General features: G+C 36.0%; 1 protein-coding gene across 1 annotated transcript in view; it reads right to left on the bottom strand.

Moving 5' to 3' along the window:
• Positions 1–15,871, bottom strand: part of LOC124372760 (rotatin-like) — a gene marked incomplete at its 3' end in the record, with an annotated part of 39,351 nt that extends 23,480 nt beyond the window's left edge. Inside the window, exons 1-7 of the mRNA XM_046831172.1 lie at positions 15,725–15,871; positions 8,914–9,092; positions 6,448–6,535; positions 4,756–4,849; positions 3,989–4,127; positions 2,684–2,847; positions 1,091–1,300 (exon numbers count right to left, since the gene is read on the bottom strand). Coding sequence (XP_046687128.1) covers positions 1,091–1,300; positions 2,684–2,847; positions 3,989–4,127; positions 4,756–4,849; positions 6,448–6,535; positions 8,914–9,092; positions 15,725–15,871 — 1,021 coding nt within the window. The remainder of the gene's footprint in view (positions 1–1,090; positions 1,301–2,683; positions 2,848–3,988; positions 4,128–4,755; positions 4,850–6,447; positions 6,536–8,913; positions 9,093–15,724) is intronic.
• Positions 15,872–16,349: the final 478 nt, after the last annotated feature.

The raw sequence follows: 16,349 nt of genomic DNA, 5'->3' as shown, positions 1-16,349 counted from the left end.
AGTAGTGGGATGGGTGGGGCGCAAATGAAACACAATATTGGACTAGAAATACATATTAGAACACTCGTTTATGACACTCAAGTACAATAATAGTATATATAATACATACACATTTAAAGAACGTTTCGCACATGCAGTACATAAACCTTATCAGGTTTAGTGACTTAGATGTGATAAAAACGTTACAAAATTAGCTTAGAAGAAATAATTTAACATTTGCTTAAGCTTTGAGACTCATTTCTTTTGCCACCAAGTCTTGTAGGCATTTAAAAGACAGCAGCTGAGGTTGATCCACTTGCACATTCTTTAATGTAAGTTTGTCAAAAAGACAAACATGCCAACATTGCTAGACTTCACACAATACAACAAACAACAGCACGGACAGTTAGAACCACACTAAAGTCAAAGACACAAAATGGCGTTAGGTGTACACGTGGACGTGGAACGGTGACACAGCCGTACAGCCAGACAGCACTGCCACTCCTGCGGGCAGCTTGTGTTTCTAACTTAATGTCTGACCGCTCGAGTAATCCCAGTATAGCGAGAATTTCGTCATTGACGTTTTAGACAGATAATCAGCGTTCTACTGTATTTTAATTTTTTACTGTAACTAACTTTTTATCACTGATAAGTAATAATGTAATTGTTTTATTTTTAAACTTATCAAATAAATTGTCTGTGCAAACTAAAAAAAATCCATATATGTTTGTACAATTATAATATCAATTTTCTCTAGAGCGTGTTGGTAGATTTTTTGGTAGAGACCAGTTTTATAGAATTTCTCTTTTGCAAATAAAGAGGAATGTAAATTTCCAAGCAAATATAACTTAATTTGAGTCAGACATCTACTCTAACTCTCAACTCCATCTACTCATGGATCTGTCTTGATTTTGATTGAAAACTTGTACAAGTAATAAGGCTGACTAAACTAAACTCACTTCTTTATTTGAAGTTTGTTTTTGACGATGAAAGGATTGTGTAGGAAACAGGATTTTTCTGGACATTTTCATGGTTCAGTGTTACAAAAAATCAGTAACACTACATTTCGAGATCTGCAATCTGATCTCTTCTTAAAAAAAACTAAACTCACTTGGGGTGAGGTGCTTGGCCAAGGACGGAACAGCCTGGAGAGCACTGGTCTTGAGAGTTGCACAACCCTCACCGCTGATGCACTGGCAGAGTGTATTGACTGCAGGCTGGGTCAGCACTAGCTGGGCTTCAGCACAAGGCAGCGCTACACTCAGCAACCTCAGGACCTGCCGCCACAACATCTTCACTCCTCTGTCTGCCTGATCACTGTCTGGGGGCACAATCGATACACTTGTTGTCAGTATTTATGAACTGAAGTAGTCATGATGCCAACAGGCTGAATAGAAAATAAATCGTTTTTAGTGTAAAAATTAAGGATATACCTTGTGACTGATAAAGTTTTTTATATCCTTCATGTGCATTTCTTGTGAGGTGAGGGCACTGTGCCTAGAGTGACTATGGCAGTTAAATTGTTTTTTGTTCTCTTTGGACAGCTTGGAAGCTTATAAATTGCACTTAGTCCTGTAAGAACCTTAACGCTGCTTCCAGAGTGACAGGATATTCAGGATGAGTAAAGTTAGGTAGTAGGGGCCGCCTCCTATCGAAATCCATGAGGAAGAATTTAGGACACTAATCTCAAAGTCATGTTCCCCACAAGAAGGGGAGGCTAGCTCTGAACCGGCCTCGCCAGTCAAAGCAAGCAGGGGAGTAGCACACTTGTTGAGGCTAGCAAGAACTTCTGACACTTTGGGAACTCCACCAATTTTAAGAGTCATCTCTCGCAGTAGACTAGACCTATGGAATTACCCTTGCACCCCAGAATCTCGACATTTGCGGTTAGTGATGTGCCGCTCCTGGACCTCCATAAGGTTGCCCAGATTTAAGTGACACATCTGTTTTTGCTGTTCCCAGTGGTAGGTTCAACTGGAAGGTATAAACCAGCCAGAAGTGATCACTGCTGGGTTGGGAGTTAAATTTACATTTACCATAAATGGCAGATATTCTCAATTTCAATACTACAGTGGACACGTAAAGAGCCGTCTGGAATTACAGAGGTACCGTACTGTTTTCCTGTACTGATTAACAGGCGAGTGAAGAAACTGAATATGCATATGAGGGGTTGGTGGAGGGAAGCCTCCTCTTGTGACACTGCCGGATAGATATTAGTATTGCACAACCTACCAAGTTGAAAAAGAGTGCTCTATTAAACCTTCACTTCCAACTGTAAATAATTCTTCCAGTATGCAATTATAATGACTTGTTACTTATAGTGACAATTTAAAAATTACTATAGTCTGACACAATAAAATAAAATTGTATTATAGTGGCTGATGTATAAAAACGTATAAAATAGACAATGTATACAATTATATACAATGTAAACAAAAGTATACAATATACAGTATCTAATTTATGAAAATGTATACAATATACAATGAATACAAATGTATACAATATACAATGTATACAAAATGTACACAATATACGATGTATACAAAATGTACACAATATACGATGTATACAATATACAATGTATACAAATGTGTACAATGTAAACAAAACAGGTAGTGGTCGAGTAACATTATTGCGTTAGCCGTAGTTGCACAACTGCACCTTTTGTTTACTCACCAGTACAGATGTCTCAGGGCCTCACCTTGCACGATGTACGCTGGGTCCAGGAGACACAGGAGTGAAGGAAGTATGTCCTGGAGCTGAGCAGGCTCACAGCCACTGACACAATGAGACAACAGCTTGCACACGGCCCCGAACATGGTAACAAGGTCGTAGTTTTCCAGCTTCTCAATGTCCACCAATATCCTGTCATTATAAACTATATATGTATTTAAGCCTTTATAAGGCCAATAAAATTGTGTTTACCAGCTACTTAAAAGTCATCTGACTAAAAATAGGATTTATATAAAAATATAAAAGAATCCTTTTTTAAAACCGTCAGCTTTGAGTATATTGTAACTTAAAAACTGTATCATCATTAAGTCTATAGTTCGGTTTTGCCCAATATTTTTAGTAACTAATTATAGTATTTCTACACAATACACGACCAAGAATAATCACAAACGATTTTGTTAATGCTATGGAAAAGATTAGTAAAGACTACTGATTCACAATTTCAACTACAAGATTCCAGATATGAGTGCAAAAATTGAGGATATAAATGTCTCTGACAATATGAAATTTCACAAAATGTTAACTTTATTAAAATATTAAATTTTATTAAAATATACAAAATACTAATAATGACTCGAGCTCTTTTTTTCATTAATTCACAAGTACGGTGATCAACATTTAATGGACATAGTGGTTGATTTATATTTATTACTTTTTACTTGAGTGCAATGAGAAAGAATTAGGTCTAAAAGAATTTCTGCATCATTAAAGAATCAAAAACATAAAAGCAGATTAATTACAAGTCCTATTAGGACTCGACTGTACTGGCGGCCATCTTGATTATAGCCTCATAAGAACCATGTTAAACCTCATGCACTAATACAGCCTTATTTTATCTATATAACAATGAGAGATGTCTCATTTTAAAGGTGTAATTAATACACATTGAAAAGCTTATTAGTACAGTAATTCCTATAATAATGTCCTATAAAAATATTGTTCAAGTAATGAAAAAGTCAATTAAAACAAATAAGGTGTACTTGGATGTGTATTAATTACATCATTAAAATGAAACATCTCTCATCATTTTTTAAAACGCTACAGTAAAAAAAAAGGTGAAAAAATAAATGACATTTAACATTGCTCTTGTAGGGGAAAACTTAAGGTCATTAGTCTACAGCCGGTTATTAATGTACCAAGCTTATCAAGCTCAGGGGAAAAGAGGTGAACTTTGCTTTCGCTAAAATCTGTACCAACTTAAACCATCTATTGTTTACAAAATGATTCCAAACGATTTCTGCTACTACAATCTGTGGAATGCAGATGACCTCACCTACACATAGCATCGGCAAGGCCACTCGACACTACCAGCTGAAGTGTGTTGTCTGGGGCGGAGGCCATCAGGTTGTTGACCAGCCAACAGCCAGCCCTGATAAATCTCGGGTGAGTATACAACATCCCGGAGCTGGCTTCTGCAACATAATGACAACTATAAAATTTAGAATGTTTTGGCTATCTCATATTTTAAATAATATGATATTATCATTCTTGGCCACATACACTCCCAATACTTAAAAAAATTTGGCTCCAGGATTTTTTAAAAGTAAAATAATTATATGCACCATAATTATCTACAGATTCTTCTGAAAAAATCAGATATATTACATATAGGTTCATAGTACATTTGTATTTTTATACCATTTTTAAAGTATGGGTGCACATCCGAAAATCACCAAATACTTGACCGGTTAAGGAAAATATTTATGATTGTATTTGAATTTTTGAATTAAAAGAGAAAATCTTTATTGTATAGCACATTCAGACTAAGGAAGCTCAGCCTCTCCTCCTCCGCAGTACTTATCGTAATATGCAATCTTAATTAGCGTTCAACTCTACCTGTATGTTTGTGGATGGGCTTGTCAATGAGACTAAACTGACAAGAGTCTCAGAACTCCTGGTACTTATCATAATATGCAATCTTAATTAGCGTCACCACTACCTGTATGTGTGGAGGGACTTGTCAATGAGACTAAACTGACAAGAGTCCCAGAACTCCTGGTACTTATCATAATATGCAATCTTAATTAGAGTCTTCTCTACCTGTATGTGTGGACGGGCTTGTCAATGAGACCAGAGTGATAGAGTCCCGGAATTCCTGGTACAAGTTTATCTTCTTTGCAGACGCCGCCAACTCCTGCAAACAAACATATATACATAGTCTCACTGTGTTGTAATTTTCATACATTCCAAACTTAAATTTATACAACAAACTCTAATGTTAAATAGTTTTTTGTTAAAAGATATTAAAGATGGTATTTTTAACTTCTTTACGTTATACTGTTTTACCTTTTACTGAAGTAAGACAGTTCAGCCATGGAATTTGGCTGAGTTTTTGTGAAGCTTAAGTCAACAGGATATCTTAACAAGGAAGTGAAGTATGGACTTGAAGTTTCATATGAAACTTAGTGTACATTTTTGGCTGAAGATGTTGGAAATCTGTTATTTGTATACAGTAATTATTTTTGATTTCTTTACCAATTTTTTTCAGAATGATAATGGTGTTGTCATATTGCTAGTAGCTGCCAAGCGAGACTTCCCGAATAATGATGTTTTCTAATGCATTAATAAAGTTTGGTTCTCAATATTATGTACCAAGTTGATAAGAAACTTTTAACTGAAACTCAGACCTGGCAAACTGAAGTAAGGAAATACAATGATGCAGACAGGTCAATATTACAGTTCCATGGGTGTTTTACAGCTTGTTTACGTCAATCACATCTGAAAATATTTTGGAGTACCAAAATTAAAAATAATTAGAAAAGCTGGTTCTATGGATTTGTGACAGATCAGTAATATGCAGTACAAATTAGTGGAAGTTCACAGAAAATTATAAGGCGGATAAAGTCCAATTAATTCTCATAATTTAGCCTCATTACTGATGGTGACATTAAAACACGTGTGAACGTTACAATAAATTAATAGGGTAAAAATCAAATAATGTTATATTGAAGTAAATTCAAATAGTTAAATTGTAGCGATTACAAAAGAAATTTGTATTTTATAAACTGTATAAACCGAGATATCAAATTTCAAACTTATTAGTTTGGGTCCGTGATTGAAAGTGGAAGAGGTCAACTTCCGTTATCCCCCACTCTCGCCCAACATCGTCTCTTTTCTGAATTGGCATTCCAAGTGAAAACACCTCGTCACTATGGGAGCTCATATAGATGATCAAATTTGTTTTATATTTATTGCTTCCTGGTAAAATAGAAAATAAATGAGTGTACATTTGTACAATGTAATGTAAGAAACAAATTTACCTATACAAAAATTATATTTCTGAAGTAAATAGTAAAAGAATTGGTGAAGTTGAGCAACCATGTCTTGAGTAAATGTGAACTGTAATAAAGTGTTTCTTCTATAACATGAATGAGTATTAGTGCACCTAAAAGCATATAATGAAGATTAAATACTAAATAATTTAACTCTTATGGAATTCATTAAACGAGTTTAACACCTTTTAAAAAAAGTGACACCACCTACATCGGGCAATAAATGACACAAGACACGACTCATTATAAATTACCAACATGCAACAAAATAGATCCAGCAATTGATACCAACAACATTGTGGGACATTCTGACATCTTACAAATTTACTACACCAAAGTGGTGCTACCCACATCTCGACCGGTAGCAAATTGACCACCAACGTGAGCTACAACCAAACTTACACAAAATGGCGCAAACAACATGGGGCTAGACAGCAAAGTTACACATGTATCTAATTACCTTGGAAGAAGAGTTCTTGACAATGTTGGCCAATAGGAGCGCTGCATGCTCTCTCACAAGACTGGCTTCACTGTGATCCACAACTACCCTACAACAAACGCATATTTCAGTAGAATATCACACATTGTTCATTTATTACAGTCGGCTGTTTACTTATACAGAATGAGTTTTAAATATCTTCCAGTTTTGTATATTCTGTCGTTTTGTATATTCTGTCGGGTATCAGTACTAAATCGTGATCATTGTTGGGAAATAAATGCTTTATTTTGATATAGCTGACATCTATGGAGAGGTGTCCCCCAAGGATCTGTCCTAGGACCAGTCCTGTTTGTGCTCTTCACCCTTGACCTTCCGAAATATGTTCAAGACTATAGTTATGCTGTAATGTTTGTTGATGACACAGTTTTGCTGACTTGTAATAGCACCACAGAGCAACTAGAAATCAAAAGTTTTATATCAGTTAACTTAGCACAAGAATACTGTCATAAGAATGACTTGGTTTTCAACGAAACTCTATACAACAAAACATCTGGGTGTAGTTATAGATGAATGCTTATCGTGGACTACCCACATGGAGTTTTTATGTAGCAAACTGGGCTCAGTTTTGTATGCAATTCAAAGAACTAGAACAATTTTCACTGTAGAGGCAGTTAAAGTCGCATACTATGCACTTTTTGAAAGTTGTGTAAGATATGGAATTTGGTGAGGCACATCAGGAGGGAATCTCCAGAGAGTTTTAGTTCTACAAAAGCGTGCTGTAAGGATACTCGCTGGGCTGAAGCCAAGAGAGTCACGCAAGGATGCATTCAGGGAGTGGGGAATACTCACAGTACCCTCCATCCTTATAATTGAAGTAATTATGTATGCTGTACAAGAGAATCTACAGAGATTTAGCCACATCCATCAACATAATACAAGACATTCCCAACACTTTACCCTACCCGCATATTGCCTAGAACACTTCCAGAGAAAGCCATCCTATGCCGGAGTCAAGCAGTCAAGAGAATATATAGTCTTATAAATATATTTATCTAAGATTAAGTTTAGAAGACCACCGGGTTTGTCTGTTGGCACTGGAATTCACTTGACTCGTCCACGTCTGAACTCTGCTGGAACAGCGCGGGAAGACGAAAGCTTATCAGCTGTTTGGGTAACCGGACTGCCGGCCTACCATACTATATTCATCACAAGCAGAAGTTTGCCGTGGCGGGCATTTTTCAATTCCAGGCTGACGCCACAACAGTTTTTGCTGAGATTGCATGCAGAATTTCAAGTCTACAGGTCATTTCATTCTGATAGACTACATGTTTCTGATGTTAAAATGTCATATGATTATACCAAAATTGTTTACAAATTTATTTATTATACTATTTTTCGTTGGCTGTTTTTCTTGCCCTTTTGACTAGCAATCCCAAAACGAATTCGAGAGCGCACTATGTGTCGTCTGCAGTAATCCCAATACCCGTGCGGGAAGCGCTATGGTGCTAAACTGTTTCACAATAATGTTTCGTTGTTGTGAATAAACTCACGCCTGAATATGTTATGTGATCTAGTGGAATAGATAACAAACACTTTCTAGTAGTTTTTGTCATTCCCACTAGATCTCAGTTTAATTCTTTTTTAGGCCCAATTTACTGCCATATGACAGCATTCAATCAGCTGTTTCAAGTAATCAGTTGATTCTATTTTTGCTTGTGTACAATTCTGGATTCGAGGAAACCTCACTTTACGTTACCAGTTATATTTGTATTATGCAACAATATTTTATTTTATATCCATATTTTTAAATATAATAACTTTTTTTGCATAATTAGAATATTTTCTGTATAAATACACTAAAAGATTACAAACATGTAAAATTGAGTATTTTTCATAACACCTCTACTCATGAATAAATGGAAATCACCTAAGAGAGACAAAATTCACTTTTTAGGGCACTCTTACAAAGAAAAAAAACCTGCCAATCATAGGGTTAACATGCTTTCAAGTCATTTGCTTGCTTCATTAAAATCAACAGTTAAGAACATTAAGTATTAAAAGTAAATGCTCCAAAAATTTGCATTCTTCTTTCCTGAAATAAAATTTGATAACATTAACTTCCTCAAAATTAATAATACAGAACTTTGATTTTTAGAAAATCTCTCTTTAGAGAACAAAGGTATGAAAAATGAAAACATAATTTTTACCATAAAAACTACTCTGACATCACTTATTTATGAAGCCAGAGAAAAAGGATTGTCATGAAATCCTTATTTTCCAAAAATGTTGCTATAACAAATTTTTATGTATCTCTTTATATCTCAATTTTTATGTTAACGGTACATGTAAATCCCATGAGAATAAATTAATAATCCAATTTCTTACTGATTCAGTCGGAAGGACTATTTTTCAATTTAAAATATGCTGATAACATAGCTGACAAACTTCACCACATGTGACACAACACTGCAGCATCTCAAGTCTCACCTGAGAATACACTCGAAGAGTCCCGGGGACAGCTGGAGGACAGTCCCTGCTCCTCTGACACTGCGAGACAGTCCGGCCAGCAACTGTAGAGCTGAGGCTCGTACTACAATGTCTCTGCTGGCACACAGGGTGGGGAGGTAACAGAGGTGAGGTTCACTTAACCACCGATGTTCCCAATCCTGTACAGGCAAACAATTTTATTACATCTTCTTTTGTTCTGATACAAAATTACCAAATGTTTCATTTTATGAAAAAACAAGAAAATCATTAAAAGTTCATAAAATTTAGGTCTTAACGCTTCCCACGCCTTAGACGGATATATTAGAATACAAGACTTTGACCAAAACGCCAAATACAGTTATATCAGATATTAAAGATTACGTCCCTTGGAGAGTTTTTTAGTTCACAAAAGGCCTTTGAAATGCCTGGTGCACGCTCCGTGCTTATCGCGCTTGCCAAGGAAGTATTTATAAAAGATCTTCACTCAAAGGCAGGGGGAAGAGAGTGCCCTTTGTCTAACTCCAACCGCTTGCTCATTAATTCTGCGTCTTCTACAGAGCCATAACCAAATATATCCGTGGCGTGTACTACTGCTTTTTCGGTTGTCACAAATGCACGTCTACTACATATCTCTTTATTATTCTTCATCGTGTGGTAGTGTTGTGATTAGTTTAAAATATTTATCATATTTTATAATGTGATGAGGTGTATTTTATTTTATTTAAATTTATTTAAAATAAAGTTTTGTAAATAGATCTTTTTTATTTTTATCAAAAAATACACTAATTTTAAGTAAAATGCCTTGTTTTATATTTTTTTGCATTTACCTTTTACAATCAAGTTATAATAAAAATTAGCTTTGAATTTAAACAAAATTCTTTTTTTACTTGTCTTGGCGTTATAGGTAAGTTAATAGATTTATTAGTGGTGTGCAAAGGGTTAATTTGGAGGAAGTGAAAGTTTTTTACTTGGCAGTAACAGCTTGAATATTTTAAAGTTACCATAAATAAATTGACTGGAGTGGAGAGTGTTGACATTTTAAGAGTACATAATATTTAGCATCATACTGTTTCAGCGAGAAATACAGTACTTTATAAAAATTACTCCTTAACCCCTTAAGTGCTGGCTTAATTTCAGACCTGTATTCTGCTCTGGCTGGTTTTTTTTTCTAAATATTCTCATGTACTATTTAGTTTTAAACATTATATATATATTTTTTTAATTGTGATATTATAGAAATTCTCATAAAGTTTTATGTAAAAAGATTTTTTTGGGAAAGTGTAAGGGGTGGGGGGAAGGTGTTATGTTATTATATGAGGATCACTCTATCACTATCTACTACACAATATAGAAAAAATTAAAGTTGAAAATAATAAATTCAAGTGTAAATGACACGCATGTTTACAATGCAGTCACTGAACGAGTGACTCACGACACGGATGCCAGCAGACGGCGCATGGCGGAATAGTCTCTTACCCCTCCTCTGGTCCACCTTGACCTAATAACTAAGGGCTAGTTGGCTTGAAGCCAATAGACAAATATGTCAGAATCACCTCAAACATAAAAAACAATACAATCTTCATTTTTACTGGAAAAACACGAGAAGTATATTTACGTCATCAGCACTTTGGCGAATCTCGGCCACAGACGTATATATACGCCTACAACACTTAAGGAGTTAAAGTGTAAAAAACACATGAAAATATTCATTTACTGTACTGTTTTATAAATATATATTCAGATGTAAATGAGTAATTTTGGAGCCTACAAAAAAAACTGCTGCGCTAGGGTTAGTTTTAAGTTGAGAACAAAGTTCTACAAAACAGGCCATTGCAGTTAGAAGAGTTAGCTTAAGATGTGAGCAGGGATGTCTCGTGTAAATTCTAAACTTTTTTATAGTTTCCGTCTTTTTTTATCTGTGACAGTCAATACATAAGAACAGAATCCAAACGAGTTCCACCATCAGCAGGATCCATCTCTTGTACATTATCCATCTCCGTAGTAAATTTCTTTACGAGTAAATTATTTATTCAAAACAATTATTGTTATCATATTGAAAAAGAATAGGAAAGTGAAAAACTGTTACATAAACATAAATTGATCAATATACAGTGGTACTTGGGATGATTCAGTCATCAAGAAACCAGTGAAAGATTACACAGCAGTAAAATAAATTTGAATAACGCAAGTGTCTTAAAAAGAGACGGGTAAGGTAATTTTAACTCCATCTTATTTGAAATATGTTGATTCACCAAGCACGATGTTTGGCAAAATGGAGTCAAGTTTGAGGCAAAAGTATTCATCTCCATCCTATCCTACGGTAGATATGTGTTTCAACTGAAATATGCTGTTTCTACACAAACTCCTATGCTGAATCTAAACCAAAACAGATCACAACACAAAGTCGACAAGAGGTTATGCTCATTGTTTTGTTTACCTCAATAGTCTTCAAAAGACAGTGTGGTCAAAGGCACTTTAGTATTGGATCCCAAAATCTCTTTGTGATACAGACTTTTTCGCGAACGATATACGTTGAAGCATAGCAGGAAACATTTTTAAACCCAGTTTACGTGATCATGTTTTCATTCTTTTGGAACACATGAGAAATAATATATCTATACAAAAGAGACACTTATGATACAAACACATTTAAATACCTTATATACATTATTATTTTATTAACTTTACTAATATACTGTAACGAACAACAAAGTATTTAGTCTTAATCCTTAGGCAACATGAAAACCACTGTACATATTGTAAGATTTTCACACATACATTGTGACAGTGAAGGCTGAACTGAGAAATTGGGAGGAGGGGGGTAAGGTCACACACACATCCACGTAATGTGCATGGCACAGACACATTCAGGTCCCTCACATAACTAAATTCATGGAAATAAGACAAGCGCTGAGTTGTGTGACAGAGAACAAGCTTTTCTAAAATTAACATCATATAATTTACCCAACTCAGTCAGTACGGCAATCGCCTCAGCTACTACAGTATTATACTATGCATTGTAATGTTGCGTCGAGTGCCACTATAGATTTGAATTTGGCGCATAATCTATCAGTAGTCGTAAACACGATAGCCAGCTGCACCAACCTTTAGGTCACAGCTTTAACAATGGGAGTCTTCTACTATCTGGAATTCTACTGGACAGGTTCTGGTAGGACCATTCCTGTCTAGGATAGCAAGTGGAGAGCGGAGGTTGTGTCAGATTCATTGTGCGGCTATCGTATAGAGTAGGCCGGATAGAAGTGTATGTAGATCGTCTAGGCTTAACACTTAGAGTGCTAATCCCGTAATTTTACGGAACAGCGAAACTTCCGAAGAATGATAATCCCGTAGTTTTACATGGTTGTCATTTCAATTGGTATTATATTACATTGTCCGTATTTAAACGGGTTTTGCCTACTCTACAATGTTATTTGGGTTTTTAGTAACACAATTCACCGCTAGAAGGTGTCAGATGTATTGAATGAGCTTGATAACAAAGCAACTTCGGACGCTTTGTTTACGTGTCGCTGACGTGACGTTCGTTGCAGCCGGCAGTCGATGGCGCAATCATGGCTTCTCGCAGCTAATAATAATAATAATAATAATATTCCTTTATTGCATAAAAACAATTTACAACAATTGCATTGCAAGCGTCAGTAATGGTACAAAAAATACATCAGTTATTTGATGATTTGTCAACTAAAATTATTATTTAATGAAAGGCAATAATCAGAACCAGGGATTTTTCTCGTTGCTCTTAATTTTCAAAATTTTCATCCCAGCGGCACATCATGAACTCATCAACAGAATAAAATGCCTTTGATACCAGGAGGTGTTTTAGACGAGCTTTGAATTTTTTTGGATCATCGAGTTGTTTGATAACTTCAGGGAGCCTATTGATTATTCTGACACCAACTTGTGACGGCAAGTGTTCAAAAGCAATTGTTCTGTGTTGGTCGATTCTAAAGTTGTCCCTGCCTCTAGTCTCGTACTGATGGACATCCCTACCCTGCAGCAACTCACATTTGAGTCTACAGTACAGGGCGACATAGAGAATATAGAGGCAGGGTAAAGTCAGCAATCCAAGCTCCCTAAAGGAATCTTTACACGACTCTCTGGGGTTCAATTTTGAAAGAATTCTGACAGCTTTCTTTTGAGTTCTAAATACTCTTTCGAATTTGTACTTAGAACAGCTGCCCCACAGTTTCAAGCCGTAAGTCAGATGTGGATGTATCAGGCCAAAATATGCCGTTTTCAATACATCCAAAGAACAAAATTTTGCAAGATTGCGCAGGACAAAAATGCCCGAGGCAACCTTGGAGCAAACCTTTTCAATGTGATTGTCCCATGTCAGTCCTCAGTCAAGGTGCATTCCAAGGAACTTAATGGATTCAGCTTCATCAAGAAGAACATCGTCCACCATCACTGCAGGCCGTAGTTCTTGGTCTTGTTGCTGCCGGAGGCAAAAATTCATGACGTTTGATTTCGAGCTGTTTGTTTTCAGATTGAGTTTTGAGAAATGCTCGATGCATGAATTCAACTCAATAAATGCCTTCACTTCGAGATCGTGTTTTGATTTTGATCTGATGCAGAGAGTCGTGTCGTCAGCGTATTGGATCACCTTTCCATTCTGGATTGATGACGTCAACCTATTGACGTAAATTATGAAAAGGACTGGCCCTAATATTGATCCCTGAGGGACACCATAGGGCATTTTCACTTTGCTTGACATGGCATTCGCGATCTGTACGCACTGCTCTCTATCCTGAAGATAAGACGAGAGCCAGTCGTGCGGCAGACCCCGAATACCACTTGTCCACAACTGGTGCATCAGTTTTGCATGATGCACACAGTCAAAAGCTTTGGAAAGGTCGAGGAATATGCTTAGCACATGTTCTCTCCTTTCCAGGCCATCGACAACATTGTGAATGAGATCCGTTACAGCATCGATTGTCGATTTGTTTTTCCTGAACCCGAATTGTTCGGGACAAAGAATTTCGTAACGGTTCAAAAATTTTTCGAATTGTTTGAGAAATGCTTTTTCAAAAATTTTGCTGAAAACAGGGAGGATGGAAATCAGACGATAATTGCTTGAGATGCAAGGATCGTCTTTCTTGAAAATTGGAATGACTTTGGCTGTTTTCAATGCAGAGGGGAAATGCAGAGCTTGAACGACGTTGCGATCAGTGATGTATTAGATGAAGATAGTTTTATTGTTGTTGATAGTATTTTTTACGATTCTGATATTGATCCTGATTTCATGGAAGAAGATGAGACACATATTTCAGGTAAGAATAAGTCTATTCTTGAGGACCAATTCAAGATGGTGGACATATAACACAACTAGTGTAAGTGCTCCTCATTTAAGTGAAGTTTTGAACGGGTTAAAACAACATATTCCCAATCAAACTGCACACCACATCAAACTGTAAGTTGTAGTAATATTCACTTACCTCAAGAAAGAAATTATACTATCATAAAAACCAAAAATTACTTACTTCAAGAAACCCAAGCAAATGTGAACACTAAGAACTCTTATGAACACTCATGTAACCATTGTCAAGCAAAACAATACAATATATATGTATATTTAACACATTTAACAACTCACTACTGACTAAGGGGACACTCTGATTAAATTAATAACAATATATTGAGAACTGCCTGGTACCATATGGTGACAACTGGAAGTAGTGCAGTCAGTGCTGACATATCACATTCCACACCTGACAAAGCCGTCAGCAGTCAGCAAACAGATCAACTGCCACAACAACTGTCGACCAGACTGCAGTACAATAGTGCTGTTCTACTTCATTCATTTGACAGGGATTGAAATCAAGCACAACTATACATTCTCTGTCTTAAATGGACTTTTATTTTAATTGATTGACGTCTTTTATAAGCATCCAGACTACACTTTGATGACTTAAGCAGCCTGTCAAAGCTTGAATAAAAAACAGTATTTCACTACAATATTATTAATTGATTAAGAATTTTATTATTATCCAGACCACACTTAATGACATAAGGAGCCTGCCAAAGCTTGAATAAAAAACAGTATTTCACTACAATATTATTAATTGATTAAGAATTTTTATTATTATCCAGACCACACTTAATGACATAAGCAGCCTGCCAAAGCTTGAATAAAAAACAGTATTTCACTTCAATATTATTAACTGATCAAGAATTTTTATTATTTTTATCCAGACCACACTTTAATGACATAAGCAGCCTGCCAAAGCTTGAATAAAAACAGTATATTTACTGCAAAATCTACCCAGTAAAAAACGTTCTCATTTCTACTGTATCTTCGACAATAAATTACAAGGATAACCCAGTGAATCAGTCAAACACTGCTAGACAAAAAACTGCCTTTACCATATTAGCATACTACTATTACTTGCTAACTGTCTCAATCTTTTACATCTTTTATTTCCAATTTTATTTTATAATAAAATCTGACAAACTGCCTCAATCTTTTAATAAAGTAGGTCTTCTCTGCTAAATAGTCCCACAAAATGACGAGCTTCTCAGTAGGAGACCTGGTCTTCGCCAAGCTAAAGGGCTATAGACATTGGCCTGCAGTTATCACTGAGATAATAAAATGCGATGGCAAAAATCATCCTAAATTTAACATCATGTTCTATGGAGACCACAAAACAGCAAAAGTAAAAGCCACAGAACTATTTTCCTATTCGGGAAATGTGCATTTATACGGGACCCAACAAGCAGACAACCACAAGAACAAAAAACTCAACGAAGCATTAAGAGAAGCAGAATCAATTTGGACGACCACCCATTTACACACCTCACTCTCCCCCCTACAGCAGGGAAGTGCATCCTCACTGAACACCACACAGGGTGGCTGCCCTTTATCTATACCCTCCCAAGAAGTCACGAATTGCTCCTCAGCTGTAAATAAGTATTCAGAAACACCTCCTAACGACAGCCACATACTGAACAACTCAATCAGAGGATTGGAATTAAGTATTCTTGGAGATGATCCAATAAACAGCGCCACAGAACAGGAACAGCTGATTATAGCAGCAAAAATAGGGTCTGCACTCCTAGAAGAAAATAATCAGCTAAAAAGGGAAAATAGTGCGTTGACTATAAAGCTTGATAATATGGAGGCCATTGTAGAAGATCTACTAACCAAAGAAGAATCTCATTTAGTGAGAATTGAACAGTTGGAATTAAAAACTAATTGAATCGGACAACTCCCTTGAAAAAGGAAAAGACCAACAAAGGAAGCTTCAAAGTGTCTTTGAGGAACATGACAGGGAACAAACTCAAATTATGAATGCACATTTACAAGAAATAGAAGAACTGAAGCAATATATAACCAAAATAAAAAGGGCCAGTAGCAAAACTGAGAACGCTAACAAACAGGTAAAATGCATGGCCACCCAAACACTGTCTCCCCTCAAACA

This window comes from Homalodisca vitripennis, unplaced genomic scaffold (genome assembly GCF_021130785.1).
Source record: "Homalodisca vitripennis isolate AUS2020 unplaced genomic scaffold, UT_GWSS_2.1 ScUCBcl_3972;HRSCAF=9831, whole genome shotgun sequence".
Classification (NCBI taxonomy): Eukaryota; Metazoa; Arthropoda; class Insecta; order Hemiptera; family Cicadellidae; genus Homalodisca; species Homalodisca vitripennis.
Note: the sequence above shows the minus strand (reverse complement) of the source record. Positions and strands in the feature narration are given on the sequence as shown.